The sequence below is a fragment of the Leuresthes tenuis genome, unplaced genomic scaffold (assembly GCF_036924035.1).
Source record: "Leuresthes tenuis unplaced genomic scaffold, fLeuTen1.0.hap1 SCAF_12, whole genome shotgun sequence".
NCBI lineage: Eukaryota > Metazoa > Chordata > Actinopteri > Atheriniformes > Atherinopsidae > Leuresthes > Leuresthes tenuis.
This window is the reverse complement of record NW_027325366.1, coordinates 19,301,060-19,321,591: the sequence shown is the minus strand read 5'-3', so window position 1 is coordinate 19,321,591 and position 20,532 is coordinate 19,301,060. Positions and strand designations below refer to the sequence as shown.

The 20,532-nt window shown below is 41.9% G+C and overlaps 1 protein-coding gene across 1 annotated transcript in view; it reads left to right on the top strand.

Moving 5' to 3' along the window:
* igsf3 (immunoglobulin superfamily, member 3) overlaps nucleotides 1-18,626 on the top strand; it is a 72,547-nt gene extending 53,921 nt beyond the window's left edge. The window contains exons 6-9 of the mRNA XM_072396944.1: nucleotides 635-1,060; nucleotides 10,647-11,057; nucleotides 14,049-14,495; nucleotides 15,924-18,626. Coding sequence (XP_072253045.1) covers nucleotides 635-1,060; nucleotides 10,647-11,057; nucleotides 14,049-14,495; nucleotides 15,924-16,174 — 1,535 coding nt within the window. The 3' untranslated portion in view covers nucleotides 16,175-18,626. The remainder of the gene's footprint in view (nucleotides 1-634; nucleotides 1,061-10,646; nucleotides 11,058-14,048; nucleotides 14,496-15,923) is intronic.
* Nucleotides 18,627-20,532: the final 1,906 nt, after the last annotated feature.

Sequence of the window (20,532 nt, the reverse complement as noted above, 5' to 3'; positions counted from 1 at the left end):
CTTCCATTCAAGTTTGATCATTTGCAATTGTTGACATGCCCCAAAAAAAATGCAGGGAAATGGTGTTGAACTGCTTGGGGGAGCAGTTATCTTTATCTACATCTTAACTTTGCCTTCCAATGCAGGTATGTCTTGGCAATGATATACACAGTCGGGTGAATGTTTTCAGCTTAATGAGGGTAGTTTAGACTTGGCAAGGAGCTGTGCATAGATCGAACATTGGCTCTTAAAAGGAAATCTCTCCCTTGGTTTTTCTTTGTTGCATCACCATTCATTTTGAAGCACACTCTCACAGTCGAGCACAAAAGCTAGTTGCACACAACTGTCAGGCTCTTGGGCCATAACGACATAGGGAAATACTTGTGAAGATTTAGAGCTGCTTTACCTATAGGTCAATGTGCTTCCTGTTAATACTGTCTGTATTTGCTCCAGCAGAGGCCTTTGCTCCTTTCAGTATACTTTACAGGATAGTTCATTCCAGGGTGAGATTCAGACCTATACCTCATGAGAGAGGAGACTCAATTAGATTTCCAAGCTAGTGTTGCTCTATTAAAGGCACTGAGGAGCACTAATAAAAAGACCATTTGACAATGTGTCATCCTAACTGCCTCCCTTATCTTTTCCCACCACCTAGAATCCTCCTTCATGGTGTCGGCCTCATCGCGAACCCCATCCATAACCTTCGGAGACTCCTTTGACCTCCTGTGCCTGGTCAAACCCCGTCACAACCCGCGAGTCCCCACATCCGTCACGTGGCGCTTCCTACCGGCCAGCACACGAGCTGAAGGCGACGACCAGGGAGAGTTCAAGGACCTGGTGACTTTCACCCGTGAAGGCACGCTTCAGTGGGGGGAGCAGTTGCTTGGTTTGGGCACCCGCACCACAGTGGACCGCTCCCACTCCAACACAAACTTCCGACTGTCAGTCACGCGCGCCGGGCGCCGCGAGGCGGGCAAATACCAGTGCACCGCCGTCCTGTGGAGGAGGAACTACGACAACAGCTGGAGCAGAGTGGCCAACCGGACCTCCAACCTGCTTGGCATCAGTGTCCTACAGCCAGGTAAAGCTTGCCAAGTGGACAAACACCTAATTGGAACGGACACAGAGCAGATCATGCAAACAGAAATAAACACAGATTTGCACACACGCATCCACACACATACACACACAAACACACATGGGGTGAATCCACCAGGGCTTAGAGGATTTCTGCTTGCTCTAATTGCGCTTAGACTCTGGTTCAGCCGCTAATTGGAGTGTCTGTGTATCGTGTTTGTGCGTCTGAGTGTGTCTGTGTGTGTTGGACAGGGTGGAGTCTCCTAAAGGAGCACAGTGAATGGGTTGCTAAATATCCCACAGGAAGAGAAAAGTGACTGAAAGTATTAGGTGAGAAGGAGAAAGACAGAAGGAAGGAGGAAGAGTGATAAAGAGAATGAGCAATGGACAGCATGAACCTTTTTACTCGGCGGAGGCATTAAACTGTCTACACCACCCTTGTTGGCCCTTTGTGTGCCATACACACGTACGCACACACACACACAAACCCATTCAGACAAAGCCCAATTAGAAGAGGAACACACACAACACAAACTTACATTTGCCCAATTTAGCCTGGCTTGTTGTGCCTCAACAGTATGATACTTAATTTATTCAGGTGAATTTGCCTCTGGCAAATAGTCATTTTGCTATTGAATAAAAAAAATTCCACTATCTCTTAATCTTTTAAAGCAGTCCAGTGAAGCATTGCACTACTTGCAGTCCCAGTGGGGCTCAGATTGTTGGATTTTACAGAGGGAACATGTGGTAGGAGGAAAAGTAGGTTCTCGTGTTGTTGTAATATTATCCAGCAATCATGTAACATCCTCCGAAAGAGTTGGTCTGCAATGTTATATTTTAACCATGAGCAATGCTTCCAAACAGGCCTCCTCCATGTTTAGGTGTGGATATCTAAGATGCTGTACAGACTTAAAAGGCAGACTGCGATGATCAATAACACTTTCAAAGTGAACCACAGGTTTGCAGTCACATCTGTTGCATTGGTAGTCTTTCATCCACACTGGTTATTGATTCAGGTACACAGACGAATGCAAACAAATGAAAATGGACTCGCATGTACTGTCTTAAGCACCGCTGAGTGTGGAGACGGTGCCTCACTGTTGACTGACTGCACTCTGACCTTATTCGTTCACGCAGAACACACAGCTTCCCTGGGCCCCTCAGGAGTTATTTGAAAATCGACTTATCATCTTGAATGCTCATTTATGCCCCCCTCTGGTGTGCAGCTTAGTCCGTTTAACCCTGAGCAGAAAAAATCTTAGGAACAGACAATCGCACTCTCAGGCAGGCAGTCTCTTGTAGGGCACTTGGGTCTCCTTCCACTCGCTTTTCTCCAGCAGAGCCTGTCTCCATGACAAAGCGATCAGTTACCTTGGAAATGCCATCAGTATCTGTGATGATGTGATCAGTTGCCGAATGAAATCCATCAGTAACCGTAACGGCGCAATCATTCTGTGTGTTGGGACACTATCTCACAAGGGAACGGGGATTGGTGAGTAAATCCCTTATCTTGCTGGTTACCGAGGCACGGTTCAGCCACGACCACGCTATGTTAATCTCTTCTGTCTTCTGTGTTTTTCTTCTGTTTTGGTTGTGTAGTCAGAGCTTCATTTAGACGGTCAATATAGGAACACAGCAGCCTAACTGCTTGTTTGAGCTTTCTGCCTGTCCGTTACACCACCATCTTCTATTCAGACGACCTAGCATAAGGCGGTATCCAAATGCAGAATGACGCTGCTTGTTACGTTTTTGTAAAACTTCAAAAGCAGAAAAGAGAAAACAAGAATCAGAAATTGCACCCAAGATCCAAGATCCATGTATCTTAAATCAGCAGGGGAGGTGGTGTTGGATATAGATAAAAGCTGGACCAAACCCCCACAGAAGCAGTCAGCTTGTCAGCATAATGTTTCATCAAAATGTTCCTCAGCTCAGGCCTACCTCCTGTTCAAGATTGCATTAGGAGATTGGGGCCTTGGTCCAAGTCCCATGGGTCATACCATATGAGTTCACCACCAAGTCTGCACATACACATACAGTGTTTTTATACTTATTATGAGGGCCCCTGTGCTGCGATTGGGTTTGAATTATCCACCAAAGGCTACATGCCGAAAACCACTGCACACACTAGAGATCAAACCCCATCTTCCGACACACACTTGGAATACATGTGCAAGCACTGTAGGGTTGCCTCCCACAGCAAAAGTGTAATTATCTTATGATTGAACATGATTCAATATTAGCCCTCTCAGCAAAGGATATCCACAAACTCACAAAAGTCCTGTAACATAAACACTCCATATATAGCTTCACATACAGTGGAAGAAATATTCAATTTCGCCTGATTGAGTTTTCTCTTTGTTTCTTTCTGAGATGCAATAATGGCAAACACATGTTCAGCATGGCAGATCACCAGGGAAGCCCCAGTCTCTGCTGCACAATCTAATATAATCTGCTCATAATGCAAACTACACACATGCCAGCACACACACTCAACAGGAAACACACAAAACTAATTATGCCGAATCTTCCTTAATGGAACTGCAGTTTAGATTAATGATGATTTTGGGAGATCAATACATTTTTCTCATCACTTCTGCGTGCGTGTCTGGCATTAGGAGCAGGATATTAAGACCGTCTGGTTATTGGCTGAGCGAGAATGATGATATTTATAATAGGAGGAGGTGTCCCACTTAAGAGTTTTTCATCATCTCTGCTCTCGCACCTACGCTTTCTTGGCTACCCTTCATTCACATGATCAAACATCACAATGCAGGAACAGATGCCTTTTTTTTTTTTGGACTTATTCTTATCCTCCTCTTTTTTCTCTTTTTGGCTCTCCCATTGGTGGTGCTTTTAGTTAGAGGATATAATCCTCCTCCTATCTTGTCCTGCTCTGTATGCTTGTTGAGATTGTCCTTCCATTTAATAAGGACCTGCCCCAGCAAAAGTGCTCTCTTTTCATGCCACTGATGTAGTTGCCACTAAGCCGTTATTGATGATGTTTCCACCACTGCAGTAATTGGAGATTCCCGCTTATCAGAGCACGGATAGGAGCTGTCTGTCTTCATTAAGGCCTGGCCCATCACCTACTTACCTGCTACCGCTCCTTACAGCCTTTTCATATTTTGTCCTTACTCTCCCCATAATGTCTTTCATACCTTCTTTCCCCTTCACTCTCACTTAGCTGCATGTCCCCTTCCTCATGCCTCTAGCTTCTTTCTCACTCTTGTGATTTTTCAATATTTTATAATTCCCTATTTCCCTCCTCCTCGTAATTCTCTCCATTATGTTTATATTTTCCTCAAATAGTCCCTTCACCCCTGTCATTATTCTATGAATAATACAGCTTTTGCGGCACCATCTTTGCACAATAGTGTTTTTATTGCTTTTTTATTGTTTTTGGCATGCTGGTAAACCTTTTCTGTAGCATAGGCGGTAGTTTCGGGTTGCCCCAAGCTCACCTCAGGCAGGACTATGTGCGTAGGATTGCATTTATGTCTTCAACACGTTGCTTGACTGTTTTGTTTTTACCTTTCATATTCTAAAAATCTGAGTGCTCTTAATGTCTGTCTTTGCTGTGCACAGCTCGACACAGAAGGTTAAAATGTGTGGTAAATACTTGGAGGGGTGCACTGAAAGAGAAAATAATTTCATAAAAGGCTTTTGATTAATCACGTCTGTTTCAGGGATTCAAGGTCAGGTTCCTCTTCTTTGTGTCTTCTCCCTTACAAAAGAAACCCCCCCCCCACATCCTCTCTTATGACCTCACACAGGCACATTTTTCTGTCCAAGCTAATCCAATCTCAGTTTCATTTCCTTGTTCGGCCCAATCTGCCGACACAATGATATCCTCTGTGTTGCATCCCTCTATCTCCCTTAAGCACCTGTGTACGTGTGTGGGCTTGCTTTACATGTATGCACACAAGAGCTTGTGAGTCCTTCTGCTACTGTAATTGAAGTCGTAACTCAGAGCCAGATACATTGCCGCTGCTCCTCATGTAAATCAGAGGCTAATGGTTGGAGCAAGGAGAGGCTCAGCAGAATCCACACACATACACTCATTCATTATTCTACTTACACAGACTGAAGGTCCACTGTTCTGTGTGGTTTAATGAGCATAATATGTTTTATGGTCATTGGCAGACCCCTCTCAAACACACTCGCTGGGCCGTGGCTCAGTCTAATATGTCTATATGCTCTCCACTTCCTGCCAGTATCCTTTGGGTCATTAATCTAACAGAGTTCCCCTGCCTTGACCCGTCGTCTCACCCCACCCCCTGTGCTTCCACTGTCCAGCCTGCTTCCAACATTCTCTTTTAGACAGGCAGACAAGAAGATGGAAAACACATTTAGTTTACCACTGCGCTTCCATTTCATACATATATAGATATCCATATTTAGAACAGTTATAGTGATATTTTGGTGAGTCACAGTTGAAAGATGAGAAGTGGTAATATCCCCATGACACAATAGGATCATAGATACATCACAGTCATTAGCAGAGAAATTGGGCTTCCAAATCTGAAGAGGAGACACTTTTCAGTCAAGGGAACCCCATCTGTCATCACTTCCGACTGGCAGCCTGCTCTGATCTGCTCTGATGCCCCTGTGTGACAAAAGTCCTGTCAGGCTGGGTCTGTGCAGCATTTTGTGTTGTGCGCCTGCTTAAGAAGTAGCAGCAGAGTGAGCTGTCCTGCGGGGAACTACGGTGTGTCTAAGGCCTTCGGCCCTGCCATGCTAATGCTAAAGGCGGAGCAGGCAGCCATTAAGTCTGTAAGTCCTCCAGCTTGAGAGACTGCCTGCTGCTTTCCAAAATCCCCTCGGGAACTTTTTTCTTTTACATCTCTCTCATCTTTTGCAGGCTCTGTCCCTCCCTCTGCACATTAACTCTTACTCTTCTTATGAATATCAGTTCGTTATGACGTTATATCCCTTAACTTGCCGATTTTCTCTCATCCTGTCATCTTAAAAAATAAATATCATCCCTCTTTCTGTGGCTTTTATTCAAGCCTCTCCTGTCTCTTACCCACATCTTCCATTTTCCTCCTTTTAAAGTGGAAGCATCACAGTACATTTGTAGCCTAGTGCATGATCTGTCAGCTTATTGGTCTTCTTGTACACATTGATCTATATTTAAAGTCAAAAAGGCTTTAAAGGCTTTTGGAGTCAAAAACACTGCACCTCTGATGTTCACACTTCATTTAGACCTCATTAATATTCATGAACCCGCAGGTTAGTCTGCTGAATATTCATGCAGGCTGATTAGATGAGATTGACACAGATCATGGTGGCAGAGAGGAGAAGGAAGAGGTGATGATTGTTCAAAATGAAGACTGTGACAAAGGGAAAGGATGAGAGGGTTCAGTGAGACATACAGTAGAGCCTGTCCAGCATCAAAAGACTCCACCAGAAGCAGCACAGAACAGAAATGTAAAATGAAATCACATTTTCTCCCTAGAAAAAGACTGAAGAATAACAGGCTTCGATTTACCACCGACTGTATCCTCCTCTGAACACTCGGTCAGGCAGTTTTGTATCTCTTTTAAGGTTAACCTGTGTGTGAGTGAAAGCTTTGGTTTGGGGGATTTCGATCACCACACTGGCATCCTTGGCTATACACTTCTTCTCCGCCTCGACTCCAACTTGTTTTCATAAGCTATGCTTCATAAACACCAGGTCTGAGGTTTTGGGTAAAGTTAGCCATCTTTTTTTCATAACAAAACAAGGATATTTTCTAAAGCCTTTACGCACCTCCTCTGATAAATAAGAGACCTTGCCAAGACCAATGCCCTGTTTTGCAGTACGAAAGAATGTCATCCAGATCAGTAGCACAATTCAATATATTGTAATTTTGGTCATGCTCCATGTCTCTGCCAAGTTTTGTTGAAATTCATCCGGGTTGTATTTAAGAAGCAGACTGACAAACCAACTGAATTGATCACATATGTTTGCCTTGACTCTTGTCTTGGCGGAGGAATAAAGACTCAACTCTGCTGTTTTCTTTAGTTATTAAACCAGACAGTCGAGGAACACACGAAGAATGGGTAAAAGCAGGGTTCAATGGGCCAATTAGACGCTGCATTGTACTCTGAAGGTTTGTGTGGGGTTGTACGTGCCCAGAAAACTACTGAAACACAAGTGAAGCTGAGGCCGTTGTGGAATAATAAGCACAGTCTGTCTATTATTTCATCCACATCCAAACTCAGTCAAACCAGGTCAGAGCTTTAGTTTATGTCTTGCCGGATACGATCAGTGACGTCTTTAAACTTATGTTACCATGCTGATCACAGAGACAAGGTTGCCCTGGAAACAACAGCGGCAGGTGAAACTTATGAGAGGCTGTCAACAGTTATGCTCAAGGATAGAATTAAAGAAATTAGATTATTCTATATGACATGAGAGAAAAGAAGTTGAGCGCAGGTAAATGTAAAACGTTAATTAATTTCCTTCGCTATTGACTGGTACATGAACTACTCCTGAGCAGTGAGAACGAGTGGTTCTAACAAAGGATTTGCCTTTCTTTTCTAGGTGAGCCCTCGAGTCTAATTAAAGACACATAGTAGCAAAACACTTAAAAGTAGGTATTGATAGACCTGCTGACACACAAAAACACTTCAGGGATCACACATGCATGATGAGCAGCCTGTTAGCAGCGAATGGCTGAAGTGGATCTCGTAACATAAGAAATCCTCCCTTATTAATACCACAGATAGAAAAACAGTGCATGCATCCATACTACATGTGAACCTGTCTGACTTTTTGGTCTCTGTGCTGCTTGGGTCAGCAGATGCATTGATGTGACTGTTAGATCAGCCATACTGACAGAAGAACCCTCACTCTCTGTGGGATGGGACACGTGTCGGAGGATATGACATGCTGGTCTCTGAAGTTGCTTTCGCTGCAACAAGATTCAGCAGGGAGTAGAGACTAAAGTTGTTTTGGAACATAAAAGAGACGGCATTACAGTATTTCTCCTCTTTTTATTTTTCCTCTCCCTTTTGGCCATTATTACTCCATTTTATTTGTACCTTCAATCTGAGTTCTTAGTAATAACTTGCAATAGCTCATGACGCTACCTAATAAGGCTGCAGTAATTAGCCTATTTTAGATTTGAAAAGGCATTTCTGTAAACACTGGCGTATGGCAACAGGCTTTCAGCCCCCAGTTTTTCTCTGCTGCCTATTCAAACTTCAAATAAGAGCGACGGAGGAATGCTTTGTCCTGTGCCAATCCAGTCCTGCATGGTTTCACTTCAGGAGGTTCAGAGGTAATTCTTTTGCAAAGAAAAAAAAAAGAATGAAGAAAAAAAAAAAGAGTTGCCAGGATTCCACAGAGCTCTGCAGTAATTCTGGATAGATAGATGTTGTCAGGTTTCCTAGCAAGCCAAGTAGGTAGAGAGGCAATGATGATGACTAATTTCAGACACTAGCTTGAAATGCTGTGGCACAACAGGGTGGTCTGGCAATGCTTTGAAGCCACAAACTGTCTATTGAATCGATTGAATGTACCAAAAGGCATGCATGCTGAATCTGTATTACAATGTAGATTTGGAGAATTACAAACCGCTATCATTTGAGCATGCTTTCCAATCTGTGGAAAAAGATGAGGTTTTCTAGGCAGATGGCGGCAACCCTAGGCAGTCAGTCATAGCAGAACCTAGCATGAGTTACAGTAGAAGGCTGCTGAAGGGTCGTTTAACCTTGGGGAGGCATGAAAAGAAGAAAATGTCGTTTTATACAGGGTTGGGTGTATTTTATTTAAGAAAAGAAAGTGGAGCATGCATTTAACAACAAAAAAAAGATGCAACAACAGCACAGTTTAATCCTGGTCAAGGATCTCCATTTTACTTTTTTGTGCCCTTACCCACAGTTAATAACTCCTTTTTAAAGGTACAGTGTGTAACAAAGGCAATGATGAATGACAAAAATGTAATTACATTATGAAAAACTAAGTTTTCCTTTCGTATCCAATTGCCTTGCTGAAGGAATTGTTATGTTTTACTACCTTAGAATGAACTGCTTACATCTGTTAGCACATGGTGCAGGTCCTTCTACCGAGAAAATATAGCTATCATAACACAGAAGCAGAAGAAGAAAATAACTGCTTTGGGGGTGACAAAGAAGATGAATGTGGAGGAAGCAGTGGCAGTGTTGCCAGGTCAGGGTAGTTTGGGTTGGTTTGTTAATTACTTAGAAATATTGGCAGTGGCAGGTTTGTTTTAGGGTGAGGGGGTGCTTGTTGCTGAAGTGCAGCAGCTTGTTCCAAATAAGCATTCAGACTGTCTAAAGGAGCATAAATTGCATATCCTCCCATAGCAGGATCTTTCACAGCTCCTTTAACCGTGCACATGGGTGACAATCAGAGAGACAACGCCGGTGACAGAGTTTCTTTTGCAGCTTTGATAACAATGCTGAGAGCTTTGTTTCCAAAACGCGGATGAAAGCGAAGAGTAGTAAAAGACAGCGTGGACACATCTAATGGTTTGTGTGCAGCAGGTTGCGTGCGGATATATTAAGCGTGACATACAGGCACGTCGTGTACACTGTAAAATTGAAATTTTTGAGGATATAAAGGCTGTCTTCACCGCTGACTGCTCCATGTTATTAAAGCTTCTTTTGGGCTTGCTTTCATTTATTGTTGAATTTCCCAGAACATTACTTCTATATTATATCGAAGTCTCACTCTCTCTCTTTTTTTTCTAAGTTGTGTTGCTGGCATCACATTCAGAGAAGTTTAGCTTTTCCAAATACAATGGAATTTGTCAGTGCAGACATTGAAAATAATGAGAAACATTAGCAAACTCTCAACTTCTCTTGATATGGGGTTTGTCAATATCCAACCCCCCCTTTATTTTCCTACATCTTGTCCTAAGTATATGCGTGTGCGTATGGGTGCCTTTGTGTGTGTTCTGCATGCTTTGAACTAATCCTCCCCCCCAGCATTTGACAGTAGGTTTCTGGTCGCGGTCACACCTGATATACCTGCAGCTAATCTCATCCCGCAACCGATGTCACTGTAACCAATCCTGTCACAGCACCCAGGGAAGCTGCAGCTCCCGTCTGGCATCTTAGTCACATCTCTTGGTTGCTTCCTTCCTTCCGCTCCTGCCTGCTCTTTTCCTTGATTGCCTGACTCTATAAATGCATTCCTTCTCCTTTTTTCCTTCTGGCAGACTGACAAGACCCCCTGTCCTGCTTTTGTCTTATATCTTGCCTAATAATATCCTTGCTTACAATTTACTCCCCTCACACTACACTATTTTCCCTACACCTGTTCTGCATCTTATCTTGTATTCCTACCTTGATACCATCCCTTTTACTTTGACTTGCTTGGTATTTCCTTTGACATTCTCCCTTCTTTCTTTCTGTCTTTCTTTCTTTTTGTTGGCTGCTGCACCAACCAAGAAGTCACTTTCATTTCCTGCCCTACCTCCACCAGAAACAGACCTAGCTACAGGTTATTTTTTGAAAAACTTCATTGTGTGTTTCATTGTGTACCTGTCGCTGATCACATTTTCCTATTACCAAAGCATTTGACTATCTGTTCTTTCTCCTCTCTCTTGGCTCCCCCTTTTCCTTATTTTCTTGCAGAAAGCAAGCTGAAAGTGCAAAAGAACAACCAGTCTCTGGTGTACCTGGAGGACAGCCGTGTCAGGATCAATTGCTCAATCAGCTCCCAGACCAGCCAGGACTCCCAACATGCTGTGCTGTGGTACGTGAGACGGGCAGCCGGGTCAGAAACCGATGAGCTCCTGCTGAGAATTGAACGTTCAGGGGCATTTGAATATGGTGCCTATGCAGATGAGGAGAGACTCAAACTACGTGTGCAGGCTGAGAGGCTTTCGCCTCGTCTTTACGTGCTGACGCTAAACAAAGCAGAGAGCAGTGATTCTGGGACATACTACTGCTTGGTGGAGGAGTGGCTGAGTGACCCAGATGGAGCCTGGTATCGGCTCTCGAGGGATTCCTCAGGATACACGCAGGTTCTGGTCAGACAGCCAGGTAAGCAAGCAGAAAAAAAGTGCTGTTCTCTTTTAACAAGATGAGTATTTATTCCCACAGCATGGCAGTAGCAGCTGCCACTTTAGCCTCTAAATGCTGTCATGCTTTAGATCAGTGGAACATTGTTAGCCTTAGCTCCCACCACCACATGTTCTGCTTGAAAACCTCGAGGCCATCAAACTTTGATGACCTTACACCTGTCCCAGGCAGAGCTCAGGTGGGGAAAAAAAGCAATGAAGTCATGACAGCGGACGGAAAATCTAATCCACTTGTCCTGCACTCAAAAACTTCAGCTTAAAGCGATGATGTACCCACTGCCACCCACATCCTGACATCCCAGCGCATCAGAGTTATTTTAAGGACACTCCGACTCATATCTCTTTTGCTCCTCCAGCAGAATTTTCCATTTCCCTTTTACCACAGCTCTCCAGACTGTCTTATCCAGCGTTGGTCAGAAATATTGGCACCGTTAGCAGACATAAATAGACATAAATCCAGACATAAATGTAAAAAAACAAGTTTTGTATGATCTAACAGATGTGTTAGAATTTAAAAAAACTGACCAACAAAAAAGAAGGTCTTTTATAAGTGAAATAAAACAATAACAATCTGTACCATACCCTGGCCTGGGCATGACTGTTGTCACTCATTTGAAGACTTTAAATTAGTTCCCAGGTCTCCAGTGTTCATATGATCTGAATAAACCGGTGAATGATAAAACGCAGCTATAAAAAAAAAATGCTTCTATCAAATAAACGCAGGCAACACCACGGGCTTCAAGTAAGTCACAGAAGGTTTTGAAATCCCCTTTTTCAACACGTTCTAATGTTATTCAGAAGCGCCACGATTATAAAACCGTTAAGATGCTTCCAAGATGTGATGCAAGGAAGAAATTCAGTGAAAGAGATGGCTTTGGATTGTGGAACAGACAGATAAACATATCTTCTGTGTTTCAGATTGACCTGAGGCAATTTGTTGGTTGGTTTTAGCCAGCAAAAAGCACTGCTCACTGAATCACATAGAGGAGATTCCATTGACAATAAAACACAAAGTTGGTCTCTTAGGGAATGTGGTGCATCAGCTTGTGTAAAGGCAACAAATTGAATAAAATATAGTGTCATGCTGCTTTGCTGCCTCTGATTCTAGGGACTGAATGTATCAGAGCAATGATGAAATCAGATTACCCAGGCGTTTAGCATAAAATACATTCCTCGAAGTCTCAAAACCATGGTTTTTCAGAAGGACAAAATCACAAAGCTGACATTAAAGAGCACTAAAGAACAGCTGAAAAGGAAACGACAAAAATGCTTTTAACTGATCACCAGTTCATCCTGACCTAAATCCGACTGAACACCTGTGAAGTGAGCTGAAATCTGTAATTGCAAAAAAAAAGCCTGTCAACTTAAGAGCTCACCCGAATAAAAAGTGGTGAAAGAGCGGCCGAGACTACAAGCAGACGGGTGCGAGAAGCTTCTAGATCTAAAAGAAACATTTAGAGGCCGTCATCGCTGTTAAAGCTTTTCCTGCCAAATATCAGCAAAGGTTTTCTTTGCAATGTTCTTTTTAAAAAAAAAAAAATGTATTCGAGTATGAATATATTCAAAAGTATTTTCTTAGAATCAATGGGTGCCAGTATGTCTGACAAGCTGTGTGCGGTGAATCTCGATGTGCTTAAAAACACGTGAATAATAACCCACCCACACTTGTGTCTTCTCTCTGACGTATCGGAACGCAGTGGTCCTCCGCCAGGTGTCCCATTTACAATTCAGAGTGAAATCTCTAATAGGAAATCTGTCTTACTACAATGCAAAGATCAAAGCAGATGCTCCACAGCCTGTAAGGAAAACGCTTATGTAGTAAAATACTTAAAATATGACACTGGTCTCATAATTGATTTGGCTGCAGCTCTTATACAAATGAAGAGATCTGGAATTATCAGCACTTTTAAATGAGGATTTGGGGGAAATGCACTGATTCATGCTTTGGTTTAGAAGAGCTTCAATCTTATTCTGAGTCTCAGTTGTGACAAAAGAAAAAAACACGGCGACATTTATAATATGAAAATATATATTTAAAGTTTTAATGCCGTATATACATCATCATTATATATGTATATGAGGCATATATAAACATTGTGGGTATTCATTAAATTGTTAAAACATCTACAAAGGAAGTCATCCAGAAATCTGCCCAATGAGAGGAAAGATGAGGGGAGACATGTGCCAGAACTCGCATTTATTTATTTATTTTTCCTGCTTCCCTGCTGTTCATCTTGCTTCTCTTTTTGTTTTAACAAGACAACAGGTCCAAACTGTTTAAGAGAGGAAATCGTGCAATACAAGTCTTTATTGCCACTCTTCCTTAAACTGCAGTGGAAGTGGGTCATTGTAACGGCCCTGAAGGGCTGTAGCATTCTCATGCAGACAGACACACTAGCCTTGAGATAGGATCTAACCCTGCTGGGAAACTGAAAAACTGGTGATGGCTCCAGGCAGCACAGCGGGATTGTTTTATTTTTGTCTTTTGTTTGAGGATCCGATGTCCCAATTTGCAGAGTTTGCTGGTTTTTTTAGAGTTGAAATGTGTGAAAGGGATGAGATTAAGGCTTCAAGTTGCTGTTTTAACGTTGCAATTATTTCATCATCATCAATTTGACTGGAATATACTGTAATTCACCCAAATTACACCAAAAGCCAAGTTGACGAGAAAAAACAGCAGAAAATTCCACAGTACTAATGGACAATTTAACAGTTTCAGGTAAATGGTAAATGGACTTGTACTTGTATAGCGCTTTTCTAGTCTAACTGACCACTCAAAGCGCTTCACTACATGCTTCAGTCTACAGGTCAGACTGAAGGATTCTTGAAAAGCCAATGTTACTGTAAATTGGAATAAAAACTATCACTTGTTATATAACTTGCATTTCAATACATGTTTAGTTTTTTTTTAATCAATCTTTTTTTTCTCTTTATTTTCTTTCTGGACCTGCAGAGGCTCGACTGCAAGTTGAAGAAACTGAGTCAAATGTGACGGTGGAGGAGTCCGGTTCCATCCGACTGGGGTGCAGCATTCCCTCGCAGTCGTCCCAGGACTCGCGCTTGTCTGTGTCCTGGTACGTGGAGCGCTCCGAGGAAGAAAACGGCGAGGACCAGCCAAGCGAGGACGAGAATAAGCGGGAGTGCGTGTTCACCATCGCCCATGATTTTGTTTTCAGAAATGAAAACTGCAGCCCGCGGGATGAAGCGGGGCCAAATTCCCGCTTGCAGTTTGAGAGGACAAACTCTGACATGTACAGCCTGACCATCCATGGAGTCCGGCCAACAGACGCTGGCCGATACTACTGCCATGTGGAGGAGTGGCTACTCAACCCCCGCAAGATATGGTATCGCCTGGCAGCCAACAATTCTGGGTTCACTATCGTCAATGTATTGCAGCAAGGTAAGCCCTGAATAAACAAAGGCTCTATGAGTGCAGGTGAACAGTGACAAAACAACATGTATTTCTGACTAGATCTGATCCACTGCTACTTATCTGGATGTTTCATCAAAGGGTACATATTGACATAGTACTGTGAAATGACCCATTCGCCTAATCCATAGAGATAAAAAAAAAAAGATATAATAAAGATTATGAAAGACTGTTCATTAACTGACTATATTTTTGAACCAGCTTGGATTGTGATTGAATTCAATAGAATACAAGCACCAGGTGGGACTTTGAGGTTCAAGATCCAGAATTACCCAGGAAATGACATCCCACATGACATTAAGGATTTCATTCACTTCATAGAGCAAAATGGCAAGAAATAGAAGTGCAAAATACAGCATTCGTAGTTATGTGTAAGTTCCTGAGCAGACACTTATTCGTCATTATTCATCCCTTTTATAGCATTGTACCTAGGTCTATGTACTGGCCCATTCTTACAGGCACAGTGCAGATAACTAGAGAATATTATGTATTTTTGGGTCTTGTCCACATGTTCACTGGTGTTTTATTGAAATCTTAAGTGTTTTGGCCTTTTGTCTACATGAAAATACACCGTTAGTTCACTGAATAGGATCTCTTGGAAAACTCCTTGCAATGTGAAGTTACTGAGAAACTGTTCAGAGTGTTGTAAATGACACATTTACTACACATTTACTGTATTGATTGCATCTTATCAGTGTTACTGTCCCATCATGTTACAAGGTTCGCACCGGTGCTACACACAACTCTGCAGGCACATGTCTATTTGTTGTAGCGTTCTACTGCCACTTGAAGACTGTGTAAAAAAAAAAAAAAAAAAAGATATGTGAAAGAATGACAACATTAAATAATTTTTTTCTGTTTATCTGCTTTTTGGTCCATTGCTTTGCCCAGTTGGTAAAAGATAACAGTCGTGGTAACAAAAAAACTGCTTTAGAGTGAAGGATTGAAGATAATTGAGAGTCCAATACAGCCATTGCCTTTATCTTCTCATTGATTCTTCTTTCTCTTCTCTGGTTCAGTCACCTGACTTATGACATCATGAGAGCTTATAGAGATGAAAGAGCAACCCTATATCAAGCATAAATAACCAAACCTCTGTTTAAACAGGGAGGAAGTGCATGCCTGGTGCATGTCAATGATTGATTTATTGTTAAGGTTTTTATTAAAGAGCAGGCACAGCGCCAGCCAGGGATAGTCATCCACTCTAGAATTAAAGCTGAGGTGATTGTGTCAAAAGTAGTGCTTGGATCTGTGGGGAGGGAGTGGGATTCATTTATCAGTGTCAACAAACAGATGAACATTTTTGCGAAAATAAACCAGATAAAATTTATTTCATTGTGTGCTTGCAAATTTTTCAGCTACTTTTAGACTAAATCTGTAACAATTCTCTGTCTACAGTGTCTACTATCCAGTCTGTGGTGTGCTCCATCGACTCCCTCTTTTACTTCGTCTTCTTTTACCCCTTCCCCATCTTTGGCATCCTCCTAATCGCCTTGCTCTTAGTGCGCTACAAGAGTCGCAGCAACAGCAAGAGCCAAGAGGGAAAGAACGGCGCCCCCCTCCTTTGGATTAAGGAACCTCACCTCAGTTACTCTCCCACCTGTCTGGACCCACCTGCGCTCAGCTTGCACCCCGGCTCGGTTGACTAAGCAAGGGCGGACCCAGCCCCACCTGCCTCACGCACATTGCAGTCCCAGCAAACACAATGCCAGGGAGCAGATCTGGATACCACCTTCAGACCTTACTGTTGTTTAATGCTGTGCTGAATTAGTCAATCAGTTTAAAAGTTTTGACCCTGGTGGCTGTTTGTTTTATGTTAAGAACTGTATGCGTGTGTGTGTGTGTGTGTGTATGGATGAGACTCGATGTGCCATTTCAGCACGATTGAGAGTGTGTGAACTGAGAGTATATCATGAGCCTCTCCCATAGTTTTTGTGAAACTTAATCTAATAGCAGCGTTTTGTTTCTTAATCCAAATATTAGTCTATTTTTCAAAAGTGGACAAAATAAAAACGACGCATATGAGATCGCAGGCCAATCCGGGAGGAACATTTAAGAGAAGCAACTCTACAATCGACTCCGGCACTAAGTGGATGCCAAAAAAGTCTCTGAACTGATCCAAGAGCAGCCACGGCCTTGCCCACTTTGCTGGTTGCCATAGCAATGCTCTGCACCCACTAACATGGTAGCTGCTGACTTGGTTGCCAGGCTGCATAGAGACAAAGGCTCGGACACACAAGTCTGTGTCCTAAGTGAGGATGTGTGTTGGCCCACCTGCCTTCACAATGAATTTGCCTTGGCAGACTGAAACAAGTCCTGGTGTGCCACTTCAACACTGCCAGACACTCTGGCTGAGTGAAAGACTGTCCCGCTCTTCTCCTCTACCCTCCTCCTATCTAAAAACTATCTGACCGAGAGAAAGAAAGGGAGGATGGAAATTACGGGGAATAAATGAACAGCTCTCTCCTATTTCGGATATGTGTATTTTAACATAAGTACATTTTTTTTTCTTCTTTTTTTTTTTTTTTTGCAGTGCCAAGTTTTTCTCATTTTCATGGTGTCCTCTGCAGCTAATGCTTGCCGTTTTAAAAGGAGTGTGGCAGTTGATGCATTCAGAGACGGATTGTTAACGTCTGCTTACCTCCTGTGGATTTCTGGGTCTTCTTGGCAGTTAAAAGTTAAATTAGTGCATCTATCCTGGTTAAATTATAGATTTACTGAAGGAGATTCAACTTCTTGCACATTTCTCTAATCTGCCTGGTATGACCACTCTCTCCTGTCCTTAGAATATATCAGATGCATATTAGTTTTTTTTTCTAAGGGCCCAAATGATTTTTTTGCTTCTGTGTAGATGTGTCATGAAACACTGAAAATATTATCTGCACAGAGCGAGAAAACAGATGAAGACAAATGTTTACTTTGCGTTTATTTTAAAAGGTTTTCTATTTATTGTTTTATACCATTTTGCATAGCCTTGTAAGATTTTCCTTTCGCTTTGAAATTCTCTTAAAACTGTGCTGCTTGTGTTGCCAGGCAACTGCACCAAGCACATTATGTCAATAGCCTGTGTGTTGACAAAGTGGTAGAAGTAGAAATGCTAGATCTGTCCTGCGCATTGCGGTCTGTAGCATTTCATACAAGGCTGTCAGGTTTGGTCAGTGTAAAAACACTGTATATCTATACATATAATGAAATTTACCGTGGCTTTAAATGTACAATAGTTGAACAGACGAGTCACAAAAATGGAATCACTTAATGCTTTTTGCTTGTTTTAGTGAAATGTGATGTAACACCTAAGTAGGATTATTATTATTTTTTTTGATCTGAGACGACTGAATCTGAACTGTTAAAGTGTCTTTTAATCACGGCTGAAGGTGTTCTCCCAGGCTCCAATGACACAAGGCAGAAGGGTTGAAAAACCTGCGTCACCTTCTCAGCCAGGAGAGGTGTCGCATCCTCCCTCCAACGTGGGCTTAACCCAATCACTGCCAAACTGGACATGAGAACTCTTGGAAAAACTTGACATCGTTGTCTCAGTCGTGTCGACGTATATATTGCATGACAATATTGCAGGAGGAATTTTGATGTTTTGTAAACTTTGAACTCTTTGAGCATTGTGTTTGTGTGACCGAGCCGACGACCTCCTCTCCCCCACCTACCTTCCTGAGCCATGAGTCGGCACAAAAGCCCAGTCCCCTCGTCACTTCCAAATATGTGACTGCCAGTTCCAGATGCCCTTCGAAACCTGTGAAGTAGTTAATTTCAAGAATGGGTGTTGTGCAGATTGTATTTGATATTATTGCTCATACTTGTCTTTTTAATGCTTTGCTTTTATGCAGCACTTCATTAAACAGATTTATGTCACAAAGAGCCAAACGTATGTTGCCAATTCTGAGACGAGCCACCAGATTTCAGCTTACTATTTCAAGTTAGCGAGTTAGTAGACAGCTGTCTAATGGGTTGAGTGAAGCTAGTGCAGTTTAGTCATGGGAGTGTGGAAATGTGTCGCATGTGCAACAGATACAGCTGCAACTACACCGATCAGTGTCGTCAAACAAGAAATTCACTGACTTATTGCCCTAGTCACTCCTACCAGCTGTTGTTTTATTCTCTCCCAAAGATCTTCAGCAGTTAATGTCATTAGTCTGCAGTGCAGAGAACAAGGTGCTGGACACGATTGTATGCAGCATACAATTGAAACGCACAGGCGCTCCACACCCTGAAAACTGCAAGGGCATTTGAATGAGGCAACATTTTTCGATTTATTTAGATCCTTGTCAGACAAACAACTATATAAGGGGAAAGAAAAACACTGCAACAAAATCCAACCAGAATTATAGCTTCAAGCTGCGCCGACTGGGCCAAGCAGTTCAGCACATAGACTGTATATAAAAGATGGACGAAGCCTCTGCAGATGACCTCTGGTTTAAAAAAAAAAAAAGTCTCTGATTCTAGACCGATTCATTTCGCTTAAGATTTTCCAAATGTTCTTTTTTTTTTTTTTTTGTACGAGACTAGTTTTAAGACTTAGATTAATTCAGTAAGTTATAGTTACAATTAGTCAAATAGATAAGAAAAAAAAAGCGTAGTGCACTTTTGGATGGTGTTATCTTGTGATGTTGCTACTGTCTTGATGCCCATAGTGTCCTTCGGCTCTCAGTCAAATCCACAGTTTGTTTATGTGTGGACTGTCAAGCCAAAAAATAAAAAATGTACACCACAAACTGGTAGGTGATGTTACAGTGGCTATGCACATCTTTTATTTACAGGTAGCTGAGAGCAGATCACAGTGGGAGCAGTAACACATATGATATAAATTCTATGGCTGCCTGGACTGAGAAGAGAATCGCATTTAGGATGCCATATAGTTAGGATGTTGAGTTTGACAAAAGTTTTGGTAGTGTTTGACAGCTCTGATGCTGTAAAAAAATAAATAAATAAAATAAGATGAAAATCAAAGATTCACATTACTGTTGTGAAGCCAGCTCTGCATTCCATCTCTAACAGTTTAGGATGGACTGGAAATTGGGGAAAAAATACTTTTTTTCTGTGAATATTTTCACGGTAAACAGTCTGTAAAATCCAACATGGCAGAGATGAACCTCATAGGTGACTTTGGTCACGTTTCAAGACTTTTTAAACATTCAGAGTCCAGGGATGTTCATACATTCCAACAGCTGAAAAAGGTTGAAGAAGAAAGCCCCACATTCCAAAAAGGTTTGGATGTCGTGAGAATGTAAACGACAGCGGAATATGATGAATGGAAAATCCTGTGAAGCAGATATTCAATTTGAAGAATGATTCATAGACAACATATGGACTGAAAACATTTCTCTCACTCGATATAAAACTTGGTTCTGAACTGAGCTGCTGAAATAAAGAGGGGGAAAAACATTTTTCTGTTATAACTGCAGCAGTTTCCGTCCATACCCAAACACTTGGAGAGTGTCAGCTGCTCGGATAAACTGACCCTGTCCCAAACCAAAAATGACCATATTCTGGTTTTAATTTTTAAAAAGATTCTCAGATTTCATATATGACATGTTGTATTTGTACTATTTTGAGGTAAATATAGAGTTTAAGTTATTTGTAAATTTTCTTTTCAACATTACACTGTAAAAGTGAAGAAGCAGAAACATGATGGGTGCCTGCTGCCTATACAGCTTCTCTGCTTGGCCACCAGTGAGGGGAACACATAACAACAACTTTTATCAGCCAAACGATAATCCACTCTTATATAAATCTGTGTAATCCAAGGTGCACATATTGAGTTACATACATTTTTAACAAATGTACGGTGACAGTTATGGTCATGCAAGAAAAAAACATTTACAAATCATGTTTTCTATTGATTGTCCCAAATACCTATTCATTCAGTCTATTCTGACACTCATTATGTTCTCCTGACAGACATTAGTGGTCAAAGTATTGCCCCATGAAATTGCTATACACTGTATTTTATGCTTGACTACTCCTTCTTTCCTTCTTTCTTTCTTTAAAAAAGCCC